This window comes from Myzus persicae, unplaced genomic scaffold, assembly GCF_001856785.1.
Source record: "Myzus persicae strain clone G006 unplaced genomic scaffold, MPER_G0061.0, whole genome shotgun sequence".
Lineage (NCBI taxonomy): Eukaryota > Metazoa > Arthropoda > Insecta > Hemiptera > Aphididae > Myzus > Myzus persicae.
This window is the reverse complement of record NW_019104266.1, coordinates 1,517,905-1,534,147: the sequence shown is the minus strand read 5'-3', so window position 1 is coordinate 1,534,147 and position 16,243 is coordinate 1,517,905. Positions and strand designations below refer to the sequence as shown.

Below are 16,243 nucleotides of genomic sequence, written 5' to 3'. Positions count from 1 at the left end.
TTTTACTCAAAAAATATATTTTACCAAAGTTACATATTGTATTTATTGTACAAAAAAATATTTACAAAATTACATAACTATAACAAGCAAGTATAATAATATGGTATAAATATACAAAACCGTAAATACCTTAAATTACAAGTATAATTACTGTTGGAAATTCGGACATCATTACATAAAAACGAATATTAAAAAAACAAATGTCAAGTCTTTTTAACAAATATATGATCAAAAGCTATATAATAAAATCAATTATGTCATCAGAGAAACGATTGGTATCTATAACATTTAATCATCTGTGTGTGGGTCCAAGCCGGTGTCGATGAAATCTTTAACGTTCTGAATGAACTTTCCGGGCAACAGTCTACAAAATCAAATATAATATTATGACGTTTTATAGTTACTAAGATCATCATACACAGCACATATGGACACATGTTATTACATTGTGTAAAGAGTTTATAAATAATGTTCTAATGCGGTACATCGATATCATGTAATCCTATTTCACTTGTACAAGAGGTTACTTTATAAATTGTTGTACGTACACAAATAGGTACAGCAGGATCCAGGAATACTTACAAAGTGTTAGTCCTAGTGTCAATAACTTATATTTAAATTAATATTTTGAATAAAAGATTCACAAATCGTATTATCTAATTAAATCTAAATAAAAATGTTTAAGTATTTATTGACCCGAGGACTATGTATGCATTGTATAGTTGGAAAATTTGTGGATTTTACATTGACACTGGGTACTCCCCCTCCCAACATTCACCAATTTAAAGTGGTAGGGATTGATGCAAAGTCCGATATCCTATGTAGCTTATACCAACCATACTTTATGATATTATGCACTCGAGACTCGCTGTGTATAATAATGTATAGGTAATAATGTATAGGTACCTAGATATCCGGTCGAGGGGCATCAGCATCCACGGTATACTGACTTCTTTGTAGTTACGTCTCATCGATTTTACAATGATATTGGCTACTTTTTCAGGCGATTGCATGTCCAGCAAGAATGGGAATCGATTTCTAGGTTTCTTAACTAGTCCTGTATTAACCATAATCGGGTAAACTGTAGTGAATTTAATTTCAGATTTATTGTTTTTCGTATCTCCAACTCTTAACTCTTCGTATAAGGCTTCCATAAGTCCTGCAAAACCAGATACGCTATCATGTTTAATGTGTCAATAACAATATTGAAAATAATAACTTAATATATAAATATATTATTCGACAGAATATATTTCAAAATATTATGTACTATGTACCTAAGTAACGTCGTTGTATAACTACGCAGTTACACATTACATTTTTCAATCTGCATAATGAATAATGTATACCTAGCTAATATATTATTATGATGGTAGGTAGGTAGTTACTTTAAAATAATTTCTAGATGAAAATTATTTTTTATAACCTTTTTTTAATGAACAACATGTAAAAAAATATTATGTAATGTATGTTTAAGGATAACAATACATCATATTCTAAGAACTCGCTATTACCTACTTATTGTGAAGAGTCGTTAATAAAACAGTGTATAACTAAATTTTGTAGGGATATCATATAGTTTCTTATACAACCTACTATTTGAAAATACAATTTAGCAAGAATTTAAATGTTTTTATACTTTTATTACTGTTGTGTAAACACATCGTCCAGCACCGAGTCATATGGACACTGTAATATGCATGCAACATACAATCTCCCCACATACGTCACATTTATCATACTATCTTGTTTCGTGAAATCATACGTTATTTATTTAAAACATTATTTAACTAATGTTGAACACGTAAATATTATCAAAGGAACAGCGTTTGCCGTTTTGTATTTAAGAATTATCTATGTGAATTTTATCAACGTTTGAATTATAAATTATAATATTTTTCACACCTAGGTAAATAATAAACCATAAGACAAGCACTCAACAAATCACAATAAGATATATATAAATGTATTTCTGCTGCAAACAAAAGTTTTTTTAAACTATACGATAACTTATAACATTCATACATTTTAATGACTTCATAAGGACTTATATAAATGTTATTTATTTTTAAATAAAACATCAGATATAAACTCTATTTTATTACATAACAAAAGCATCTCATCGAATTACTCTCGTTTTTTTATGACCTTGATTCTTGCCTACCTTCAATACCACTGAAAACTCGAACGATTTCAAATTTTTATTCAAGAAAAAAAGAGAGAGTTCATTATGTACACATTATATATATCATATCCGTATTTCACGATCACTTACTTAACCTATAAGTAACTGAGTTTATAAAGTCATATTTCAATTGATAAACTATGTTTAATATTACCTCTTACGGCGAATTTTGATGCGCAATATGGAACAACATTTGGGAGTCCGATGACACCGCACATTGAAGATAAAGCAATTACATGGCCATGGTTATTTTCAATCATGCTTGGCAAAAAAGCTTCCAGTGCCTGATTCAAATTTTAAGTTTATACGTTGAAGATATAATTAATCTATTAGTTACATAGGTATACAGTTTATTTTCAGCATTGAATTTACCCAAAAATGAGCTAAAACGTTGACGTTGAATGTTTTTTCAATTATCTCGTGGCTTTGAGAAAATAACGGTCTGCATGGCATAATTCCCGCATTGTTTACTAATACAGAAACGCTGCCAACTTCCTGTTTAACTAAGGCTGCAGCATCCAGAACTTCTTGTCTGTTAGACACATCTACTCTGCAAAAACATAAACAATAGAAAATTTCTTAATATAGTATGTCATTGATCATATATTCATATATTATTCCACATGGAAGCAATAAATTAACCGAAATATTACATTGTAGTACATAATATTATATATAAGTTAGGTCGTATAGGTAGGTACGTTGATAGTAATTTACATATTTTTATAATACATTTAGAGTTACATATATGTAGAGTACCTATATAAAAGCAAAAAAAACGGTGAAATTCTTATATAACAAGCATTTTAATATGCAGACAATTTATAACGTAGGTGCACGATTGCAAAGATATAGCAGCATATTATCTAACTAAAGAATGCTAGTAAACAATAAATATAGTTACAGCAAAAATGTGCAAAACTTTCAGAGTGTATGTTCTAACATCTAAAACTAAAAATAATCTTGGTATGATTATTTTATATAAAATAATATGACAAATTACTACTGAAACGTTTTACCACTTTATAAATATAAAAAAACCCAACAAGGAAAAACATGCATATATATTTTTTTCCTGGTTATTTTCATTATAAATAAAATTCTTATAAACATCAAAAAAAGAAATACTTAGGTATTTTGTGGTTGGTCTTAGCGTTATTAAGCATTTATAAAATTCACAAATATGTATAGTGTACTTATATATATATATATATATATTACAGCGTTAGTTTAAATAATGTGAATGATGGAGATTATTCGTATGAAAACATTATGTTGTATTGGTGAAATCCAAAAACTCAAATCGTCTATTTTTTTCGATAGACCAAAAGCGCAAATTTATTTTAGCAAATCGTACCTTAGTAGTTCGATAAGAGAGCAAAAATAAATTGTATTACTTGGTATAATACTGTACCCGTTATCCAATAAGTTTCAGTTTAAAATTTGATGCTCATTATATTTATTTGGTATTTTTATATTTTAAAAACAACAGTGATCAAGTTCAGTTAAGAGTTTACAATCACCTGGAGACTTAAGTTTAGTATTATAGTATCATATTTTATCGTAATAAATTACGGTGACGGTTTATAATCAATAATCATTTAAGATAACTATACAGCAAATATACAGTAAAAACTTATATCAAATGGTATTTCGATTTCTTTTAGTTGAAACATATTTGAAATTCGAATGAAATAATTTAAATTGTGTATCAGATATCCACCTACACTATATCAGTTGGTTTCTATGCCACGGTCATGTTCGTTTGAGTAATATGTAATTTTTAATTTAAAAGTTTTAACTCGTTTTAATATCATTGTAAAAGCTTAATTGATTATTTTACATTATATGATTTTGATAAAATGCACTTTATTTTTGTAAGATTTATTTGCGCTTATGGTTTGTTAAAAATGTATTTTTTTGCGCATATGAGATATTTATTTTTGCTCTTTTGAGTTGTGTTTGGGTCATATTTAGCGCTTATGGGCTATAGCCTGTTTTATTTATGAGTTGTTATACAATTCTAAATAGGTACCAATATAATTTATTAATTGTTTGTGTCATATATATTATATAATTGGTAGGTATTTACTATTTGGTGTACCGATAGGCTGCAGATTTTTAGAAAATAGACATAATGTATTAATTAAATGTCCCGTTAATGTAAGTAATTGACAGTTTGAAGTAAAAAGGAATTTATAAGAATCATTATATATACAGATAGGTAATATCCTGCCATTCTATAGAACCAGATGGAATAAGTAGTTAAGTTTGTGTCGTAGATACTTTTACTTTCACCTTATAGTTTTAGTTATGTATTAGATGTCCACCGGAGGGTGATTGCTAGAGATAAACAATGTAATAATATAAGTGATGTTGAGAGGTCGTGGACCGTGGAAGTGCAGATTTCGGCGGTGGTAGTGAGGGAGATGTGTGACTTTTTTTTACCCTATACTTCGCTTTAAATATATGAAATAGAATTTGGATTTTGTGAACAAAAATATTAATTTTAGTATTTATTGAATTTATTGATTATTATATTTTTCATACAACCACTTGTGGCACTGATAAAAATGTATTATTTATACTAACTATATTTACTACAATATTACATAATTTTTAAAAATGTTTGTATGTTATTTTACAGTGTTATAATAAACTTAAGTTTTTCTCTATCGCATATGTTATAATTTATGGTTGTAGACAAATAAAATTATTTGGGAACTATGCAAAAAATATTTTAGGTGATAATTTTTTGTTGTTCCTAGTTACTTTGAAAAAACATTTTTTACAGTTGACCTCTCCCCCCCTTCTAAAGTAGCAATAATATTCATTCATTTTTTACCAGAAATCACCTCCAAAGTTGAAAATTTAAGCATTGAAACTGTCTCCAAAAGGTGAAGACACACAAAAAACCCATAGGGGTCATTGTAAAATCATTAATCAATTTAATCATCACTTCCAATCTAAATTCTTACAGTATGAGTGGATATAAAAATATTTGAAACAATTCAATACATACAGCTCTTAACTAAATCTAAATATTATTGAATTTTGGGTTTATTTACTAATTAAAAAATTTAAGTATTTAAGATTATCATAAAAAAAGTCCTCAATTATTACTCTCAATTTCAAATGTAACACACTGACCGTTAACATGTTTATTTGCTTATCTATTTGGCTAGTTTTTCAACAAAATGATATTGGTGTGTAATTTGTATTTATTGTAAAGTAAAATAAAATCATAAAATCATTTTGTATGATCATTGATCATTCGTGTAAAACATAGAGCTGTCATATTTGAACAGTTATGAAAGTAAAAAATAAAAAGTTTAAATCGAAAATTATGAATGGTTTTTCATAGTTCGCAGATTTGATCATATACGACACATACTACTATGTCCCCAGTATATTCTTATACTACTAAAACTCTCTCTAATTCAAACAGTTAGAATTATAATATTCTACGTCATAAACTCGCGCTCCTATCTGAAATGTCTGTAGAAAAAATTTAAGAATACTGTTATTGAGTGGTGGTGTTTCAGTCAAATCACGTCTTAAGCAATTTTAATATGGATATTGAATGAGTACATAACAGGACCTATGTCAATGTCATTCGTGAATTTGGCTAGGTCAACGTCATTTGTTATTAATTTTTTATTCTTTGCGGTTCAATATAAATAAAAGAACTATACATTTCTTATAATTATATTTAATTTATAAGCACCTACACCTTGATTTATGTAGTTATTACGCAATAACATTATTTATTATTGCGTACAATTAGGGCTCACAGAAAACAAAGACAATTCTACCTATTATAATACTTAAACAAAATATCATCAACATCCAACAACAACTTTATTAAAATTATGCAACATTATAGCTCAAGAATTTTAAAATTATCTATTATTAAATTCATTAAAACTTTTCTTGCATCATAAATTATGAAATTTAAAATAATTTTTCTTATTTTATTCGTTAAAAAAAAAATTGTCAGTATTATAGGTTTTTAAATTTAAAGAAATTACTATAAGTTAACCTATTTCATTTATTGACTTATTTCCCACGTAGAGTATATTTTATTGTATTTTTATAGCTAGATAGGTATTAAAATATCACATTTATATAATCAACGAATAATTAAAAAAAATATTTAGAAAAAGGTTTTTAACACAATACTTAAATGAGTATAGTGTTTTAACGAATGAAATTTAAGCACCAAAATAATTATTTAATTATTAAACCTATTATAATTAAGTTATTCGTAGGTACATACGCTATTTTTAAATGATATATTTTTTCTAAATTTATAATAAGTTAATTTTTTACTCTTTAAATTAATTTCTTTGTAGTAAATACAATTTACAATTTAAACATCTACGATTAAAATTATAATGGTACCAAAAGCAAAATAATTAAAATGAATTATGCACTTCCTGCAAATAAATAGTGAATCATATAATTATATAATATGAATTGTGTAAAAATGTTAATTCAACATTGTACAATTATCATACTTTATTGTAATAATTCCATGTTTTTTAAAAAATATTATTGTTATAATCTAAGTGTATAACATTATACTACATAATATAAACGTATAAATTGAGTTAAAATGTTAATATTGCTAGCTTTTTAGTATACCTACATACACCAACGCCACATTATTCATTATTTTCAATGCATATTTTATTACTAGATTTTTATTATTATTTTTTTTAATACTATTGTTTATATTGCAAGTGTATTTTAATTGTACTTATAATTTTTATTTTATTTTAAATTTTTATTTTATTCTAATTTATAGTATTTACATGTTAGTTTGAAGTTAGATCAATAAATACCATCCAGTTTCGAAACAAATGTCACTCAACTATTCGAATGTCTAAATCCAAAGTCAGTTGAAATCTCTTAAAAAGAAGTAATTGGTTCTTTTTAAAAAAAAAAAAACCAAACAGAATTATGGTGTTTTAGTTTCCGAAAAGTGACTCTAAAAATAAACTAAAATGACGAAATCCTGCCTTTTTATAAAACCTTCGACTTATTATTTTATAGTATCTAATACAATATTTTATCAAAATGCATTGAAAATAGAAATGTTCATAACATATGAATGTATGATTTTTTATTTTTGTTTTTTGGTAACTTATAGGACTCTATAATATTATTATGGTAGGTCTCAGATGCCATAATTTCTAGATTCCGTACTGCAGGAATATTTATAAGCACTTAATAGTTAATAACGCTTGGTTATAAATAAAATTATAATATACTAAAGGTAAATACGTAATACATGTATAATTTTATGTAGGTGGGTGAATGTAAAAATATACTCACTTGTAAGTGTAAACACGTTTGTAACCTTTAATCTTAAGAATGTGTTTTGTTTCATTATTTCCTTTTTCGTCTAAATCCCAGCATACAATAATTGCATTTTGTACGGCAAACAATAATGCCAATTCCCGACCAATACCATGACCAGCACCAGTTATCTAGGAAACAAACAATATGAGGTATAGTTAAAAATGTATTGCAGGTATTAGAAAATAAAGAAAATAAATCAAAAATAATGTCTACTACTTATTTTAATAAATATTGTTAACATTATTTTAAAGCTAATCTTATATTTATTTATGTAGCCCTGTTATAAATAATAACATATTAACATTAATACGGTTGATAAATTTATTAAAATGAAAAATTGATTGAATTGAAATTAATCCTTTCATGAAGTTTTTGACAAATGTTAGTATTCAACTGGTTATTAAAACTATTATAATTAAGAAAGTAATAATAAATGCAGGTAATTTGTAGGTGCAAAAAAATGGTAAATACATGACCTACCATGTAGCAATATTACTATAATTCAATAAGTGCTTGGAATTACAGTGGTTTCGTAAGGTCTTTAATAAATCTATTTCCCTAGAAAGGATTGTTTGTTTGATTGCTGACTGTGTAATTTATATGTTTGTAAAATATTATAAGACGTCTTCGATAAAAGTAAGTCTTGTTTCGTAAGAAACTTGATTTCTAAAAAACACTAAGGATGTAGGTAACTGATATGTTATACAATTAAACTTCACAATAATTCCGGTTTTATATTATATTTTTATATTTTTACAATTACACTCAACACTTGGTAGATCTATGTACTAAATATTAAGTTTAAAAGCAATTATAACGTATATAACGTAATATATCGTATATCTAACACTTATGTACTTAACAATATTAACCTTATACTATTAACTTACTAATATAATTTCGTCTTTTAGTGATTTTTCCAATGGCGGTAAAAATGTTCGTATAATGGACTCAACAGTAGTATAAATGAATTTTAATGCCAAAAGAATTAACTCGATGAGTAATAAGCCAGCATAAGCAACTGAATTTCCCATAGAATTCGACCTAAAAATAAACAAGCAATCAAAATTTATCTTTTAATTTAATTTTCATTTAAGTGTCTACAGTCTGTATTAATTTTTTCAAAATATTTTTTTTACATAATTTGATAACATTTCAAAAAAAGTTTATGAACATTATTATATTTTGTATTATTGTTTTTGTAACTTTTTAAGTATTTTACTTTTTTAAATGACATCATACTTTTACTATTTATTATTTCTCAGTAGGATATTATTCGAAGTATTTTAATTTACAAAGATCAAATTTCAGACAAGTAGTTTGATATTTAAAGTTTAGATGAGTGGAGTAGAGTGGTGCAGGCCGCAGGGATGCCCTAAAAAAATTTGTCCACTACTCCACTAATCTAAACTTTAGATACTTAGAACTAATGAACTACTTTTCCAAAATTTGATTCGTATACATTGAAATACTCCATAAATAATATTCTGCTTTTGAAAAAAAGTATGGTGTCATTCAAAAATGTAAAAACTTTCAAAAATGATAACGATACAAAATAGAAAAAATAAATCTTTGGTTCAGAAATGTTGTTATGACATGCCATCAAATTATACAAAATGAATATTTTCAAAAAAGTAAAACCTTCCAAAATAATGGATGTAGGCACTTAAATGGATCACTTGGTATTTATGTATTATACTAGAGTAATTTTTACTTACCTATATCTCTTAAGAGGTGGATGAGTTGACTCTTTTTTATTTTCTGTCATGATTACTGATAGCCTTGTAATTATAAGACCGTTTAAAATGGTAAATTTTACTTCATTCGAATGGTACTTTTGCACACCTGAGATAAAAATAAAACAAGAAGCATTAATATTAATCATTATTTTTGTAATTGTATGTATAGTAAATCAACTGGTTGAGTCCAATTATACGCACAATATAGGGATTTTATGTGTACAAAGAAACATAAATGCTAATGTTTATTTATGCGCGGATATATTATAATACAGTATCAATAATTTTAACCTCGATTACTCGAAAACCTAAATAACTTTAATTGTATCTTCCAATTGAAGTATTTTTAAGTTGTGTTCGAGGTATATAACTTGAAAATTACATAAATCAATTCTATTTTTATTTCCCTTTGGATTCGAATCATCTATTAACTAGATTGTATTTAATGATTTTGGCTCGGATTTTAATATATTTTCATCTTTTTTGGAATGCCTAAACATAAACTATGCTTTCCAAGCTACAAATGCGTATCAAGTGCTCTAAGTTGTAACCAGAAAAATCTGTTGGGGAAGGGAATTTAGAAGTTTGTAGTTTATTTTAAAATAGTTTTAATACATTTTTGATCTATTTCTTGCATTATGACTAGAATAATTGACTTAATTGAAATATTAACATTATTAACACAGTGCTACGTAACATAAATCACTTTTATTTTAAATTATATTGTATCACTTTAGGAAATCTGGTTTTAAAATAGACAAGGCAGAAATTTATCTACATGTCACACCATCACCAATTAGCTGATTTAATTGCATACAACTTTTATCAGAGTATTTTCTTGTCAATCCATAATATTTCATCGGTGGTGTGAGTGACCGTTTTCTCAGTTTTTTATATTCTTAAACGTAATTAAACAATTTTACATGTTGAATGCATTTTTTGATAATTTATGGCATTTAAATCCTAGTCATAATGATTATACAATAATACATTTGAGTATTTAACACAAAACACTAATAGTTATTAAAACCAATTTTATGCCAAATATAATATTTTTGTATATTTGAAACTTTAGAACTATACACTATAAGGAGCACTATATTTTTGCAAAAAAAGATGATGATATTTTACCATGGGACATTTTTTAGGTTTCTAACTTTTTCCAAATAACAATTTATATAATAATATATATGATTATATATTTTGAATAAAAGAGAATAATTAAAAAAATATTTGGTATTTAAATAAAGAAGTAGATCAAATAGTTTTTATTTATGATCTTTTAAAGTGATGACTATTATGACAAGTGAAGTATAGAAGTATAGTATACTATACATAGATACTACTCTGCCGCTTTACTACTATGTATTTGAATTTCGATGCTTAAAAATTAAAATACTTATAAATAAAAACCACTTGTGATCAAAATCTATTCAAAGTATAAAATATAAAATATTCTAAAAAATCATAACGATAAAAATATTAACCAATTATATTCTTTGTAAAGTTTATGTTTATGACAAACTTAAAATAACATACATTTATTTTTATTTTAAACAGATTATATGGAATAATCCTATTATGAGTGTTTACTCACTTTTATGCTATTGTTTATAAATTTATAATATTTTATATAACACACAAATCAATAATAATCTATTAATAATTACTATTCAATATCTGATATCATGTATTAATACAACCATATTGATGACTATACCAATAGGTATTAACTAATAACCACGATAATATATAAAGTCATAAAATAATCATTTCGTAGGTAATTATTAATAACATAAGCATTTATTTTCTTAAAAAATCTAATAAAAGTGGAATTATATTTCCTATAATCATCACAAATCAAAGTATGAATTTCTTGTACTATCACCAATTGGCAATTATGCAGATAGATGAATAGCAAAGTAAGCTGAGTACCATATACCGAGGTTTATATCCTGTTTAGATGTTTATTATTTTGATTATTAGGTGATTGGATAATAAATTACGAGATATCTGCTGATTCGCATAGTAGACAGTAGGTAGGTATTTCAATATGACCTACCTGCTCATTTTATTTATAACAACTAAACGATTGATCGCAAAATATAAATCTAATTAACATTGTTTATAAGTAAATTAAAAATCAACACTTAATTCGATGTATTTAAGATACTCAAAGTAAAATACTTATTAGATAAATGTAAGATATGTATACATAATTAACTAAGCATAACATTCAATGTACATACATAACATGAATAAAATCGTGACTTCTATTCATATTGAAGGTCTCTTACGTAAATGCAAAATACCGTTGAAATCGTTTTCATCATTTCATTCATGTATTTAATAGAAACCTACTGATAAATAATAAATAAATAATATTTTTAAGTTTCTAGAAGTTCCGTACATACACATTTTCAATTGTTCATTATATTTGAAGTTTACACCCATACATAATGATTGATGGTAATAACTCTAATAAGTAATAACATATTGGTTTGAGGATATTTTTATGTTCCTAGTTTAATTTAAATAATTTTACAAACCCATAAGATACATAATTTGAAATAAATAATTACTGTTAGAACTCTTTTTAACTAATCGCAATGCTTGTTTCATGGTAAAATATTCTTAGATGACCTGTACTTAAATAGGTACCTACCGTGTGTGTAACATGTGTACTATGAACATAAATACCATATTTAGGTAATGTGTACACTGTACAGTGCATGGTAGGTTTAAAATATATATGCTACTCATTTGATTAGATACAAAATATATTAGTTAAAGGTTTTTCACTTTGACCTAAAATATAATAACACGTATTAATTGCTCAATAATAATTCATTGTTACAATTTTAAAACAGTGTCTGGATTTTAGGTTGGAGGACAAAATGAGAGTATGTATCGGATCAGAAAATGTAGAACAGTAAAGTGGGACGCAAAATAAACGTAACATTAAATTCCATTGAAGACGTTTGAATATATGTATACCGTAGGATATTAAAAATGCCCAATTTCATTATTTTGATAAATTCTTAACACTAGCGTTTTTTTATCGATACGCATTTTAACTTTAAGTGATCATAGGGTAATATTCAATATGAACAGTGGTACTTATGACTTGTTACAGACTTAAACATTTTATTTAGTACAAAAATCAAGTTCAATACTTCATAAAAAAATAAAAGTAGTTATAAGTTAAATAGAAACTTGTATGATATTAAAAAAAAATGGAGGAATTATAATTGATAAGCCAATGATATAAAATATTAATTTATAATATAACTAACATTTCACTCAATATTTCAATATTCTCTGGGGAGAATTTAGGTCTATAAAACTATAACCTGCTCCAGTAGTGTGCTCTTTAAATTTAAAAAAAAAAACCCCGTTCAGTAGTTTCGGAGTTTCTCCGGGTCCAGAAAAACCAGACTCTCATTTATGTATAGTCGTATAGGTACACACAACATAAATTAAATATTAACGATAATTTATAATATGATTAAACTAACATCAAATATCATAATATATTTTTTCATCGTTTAGAATAAATACCATATAGTAGTATAGTACAATCATTAATCAATAAACACTAATACACAAAAAATAGCATCCGTTGATATATCATGCTCAAATTTAATCATTATCAATGACCATCTGTTGCATATGATCGTGTGGAAGCAAAATCTTTAAACACACCTATACAGTTCAAAAAACCTGGTATGTCACTCTGTTGTATTTTAGATATCTGGTGTACCTCGCTACTGTAATCTTTAATTTTCTAGTAAGAAAAACTTCAAACTATGTTTTACAATACTAACAAAGAACAGTTGTATCTTACATAAACAAATAAAAAATTTTAAAAGTCTATACATGTCACACAAAGAGCCAAAATATTTTGAAAAATAAATCATAAAATGCTTACATAAATATTTTGTACTAATTTCAAGTTTCTACAGTTATTTATTTTTGAATTATATATGTGGTTAGTTGGTATAACAAACATAATCGATTTTGTCAAAAACAGGTTTAGTGTTAATGATTTTAATTTTGTTTCAATGTTTTTCCCAATTGATTTTAATAGTACTGCCCCCTCCCCTTCCAGTATAAATTTGTTCCAATTTTCTACCAGAAAAAACACCCTCAATATTGAAGAGTAAAGCATTTTTATTTTATTAAAGTGTCTCCAGATGCACAAAAAATTGGCCATTGTCAAACATGTACCTATACAAAAATAATACCTTAACTCCACTCAGAATTCAAAATGTTAAAAGTTAAATAAAATTATCTCATATAATATGAGAAATAAATTATATAACAAAATAGGCAAGTAAAATTAATTATACTAATTTTAAATGATTGTTTTTTTTTTAAACCATTTAAGTGATTTTAACAAATAATAATGATAAACACGAATTGATACAAAATAAATGAAAGCCACGCGTTCCTATAAATATATTATTTTTAAGATTTCACTTTCCTTAAAATTTCCGTAGGAACTAGTTAGCAAAAGTAACGCCTTCCAGCAACGATGCAGTATTCACAATATTGAAACCAGTAAAACTAGTATAAGATAGTATTAAATACGTATTGAAAAATAAAATATTCTGTTGGTATATTTGCACCGGATTACCGTTGTTATTACAGCCTCAACATTTCCAATTCTCTTAAGAATTTCATATTGTTATTACTTATTAAAAGATACTAATATTTACTACTATACAATCATAAAAAATATTATTTCCTTTAGGTACATTAAGCTTTTGAAATAATTATGAATTATAATGCTTTTACTTATAAAATAAAACTGCCAAAAATGACATACAACTAGACAAAACATCAACTTATGAGATTTTGTCATTTTGAAATATATATTTCATAATACAATTTTAAAATATAACTACGGAAGATCGAGTATTGTGATTCACAATTGTTATTTTACGTTTGAAAGCAAAATCAAGTCGTAGAAATTTGATTCTAAATTGAACTGAAGTTGTTTTACAATAGTATTGAGCAAGTGAATATCAAAACAATTATACAAGTATGATAGTAGGTAAATAAAAATCACTTTGTCAATTATTAAAAAAAATTATGGTGTTTTAAAATTCTTAGGTAGAAATTCCTAAATTTATCAAGAAGTTTTAAAAATATCTTTAAAGTGATTTTTGTCCATTAATTTCAATATATTATTCTTACCTAATATTTAATATTAATATATTTTTGTATTTTTCACCTATACATTTTGTTAAGTAAATAAATACCTGTATTAGAATGCGAAATTGCAGGAAAACACGCTTAAAAATACAAAATAGCAAATTATAGTATGAATAAATCTATACTTGCGTACAAGTGTAGAAAATATGGGCTTTACTATTTTAAAACAAATAATAATGTAATTGCATAGCCATTAATTGGAAATAAAAAATAAATTGTAGATACCTATACTAAAAAATTTCTTATGGTATTTGACAAAAAAGGAATGTAATGTGATCTATCTTCTATTGTCATCATATTGGTGTCTTATGGGTCACATTACTAGATGATTCTTAAAAATAAAAATGATTTAGAAGTTAGAACCAGTTTACATGTATATCTTAATTTTAAAAATCAAGATTTGTTTACTTTACAAATGGCTATATAATCACATAATTTTAGCACCCTCTTCATGGTTGTATATTGTCATCTATTTAGTTGCAATAATATATGTTGCATACTGATGTACATGGGCATAATGATTATTTTAAAGAAGGTGTATTAAATAATATACATAATTACAGCTCAAACTAACACATTGGAATATTTTCTCACTACACAAATTAACATATTATATATTATTGCACCCTCTCATTCATGAGTCCTCTTTAACCACGAGTTACAACCACGGTCGATTTTATGATACTACCGGTACGCCGCGTTACAGCATATTCTGTGAAATCAATATTCCCGTCTCCTACAGCATGAGTGCAGTCACGCTTGTTTTGCCTCTAGCCGGCGTACATTCAAAAATCTGAGTACAAGAATATAACATAGGTAATATACAACAGTTTAGACATTTCGCATTGGTAAATTGTACGTAGGTATAGGATATTCACCTACAACCTACTGATATTCAATAATCACGAGACGCTCAGACAGTCACAAACGTATGATTCAGCCTTACATAATATAATATTACAAAATATAACCACAGCAATAATGTATTCCACGTTTTTCTACCCACTGCAATTTAATAAGCAAGTGCTTACTTTTAAACTTTTTATTGACACGAGTGACCATATATAGCAATTTTTCATTCGACTCTTCGATACAGTTTTCGAAAAACAGTAACCACGACGAAACTACAAATATAAAACGAAATTTGTATTACTTACTTTACTTTGGTTTTGATCAAGGAGTTATAGACTAAGTATGTAGTGCCAGCGGTAGGTTACGTTTTCTTTTTACGAAAACTTTGGTTACGATTTTCTGACAGAAACGATCGTTTATTTTCACGAAAGGTACAGCACGCACTACCGCATCTGCCTGCCTGTCGAGTACTGAAACTGCTGCTCACGCACGTGTGAACACACTGCCGCGGCAATACAATACGCACTGAAGTCTGAAACGCTTTCTTGCTCATTATCGTGCGGTCTCCCGTGACAACAACTTTCCACCTCTTCGCCGATCGTTATAAACGTTATCCAGTTATCGTGTTATTATGTTTTGCGCTTTCCTTTCTTTTCTTTTTTCGCTACCGTGATTTCGCGAAAAATACAGTGCTATAGACAATAATTTTCAACGGTTTTGAAAATAATATTGTGACAACGGACAAAAATACGTGGGTAGCTGCCAAATAGATGGTATTAGGTACCTGCCTAAATATGCGTGTTAACTATGATCATATTTAATATAGTAGGTTGGTATCTACATTTCCAAAGTGGAAGTCATAGGATTCTATTATTCGAAA

General features: G+C 26.4%; 1 protein-coding gene across 1 annotated transcript; it reads right to left on the bottom strand.

Annotated features, from left to right (window-relative positions):
• Nucleotides 1–259: 259 nt before the first annotated feature.
• LOC111040663 (estradiol 17-beta-dehydrogenase 11-like) lies at nt 260–15,909 on the bottom strand. The gene is made up of 8 exons (XM_022324652.1): nt 15,669–15,909; nt 9,271–9,397; nt 8,443–8,596; nt 7,526–7,680; nt 2,558–2,735; nt 2,340–2,469; nt 907–1,159; nt 260–364 (listed from the first exon to the last, which is right to left on the bottom strand). Exons 2-8 carry the CDS (start codon nt 9,318–9,320, stop codon nt 289–291), a joined length of 996 nt encoding a protein of 331 aa, XP_022180344.1. The 5' UTR covers nt 9,321–9,397; nt 15,669–15,909; the 3' UTR covers nt 260–288.
• Nucleotides 15,910–16,243: the final 334 nt, after the last annotated feature.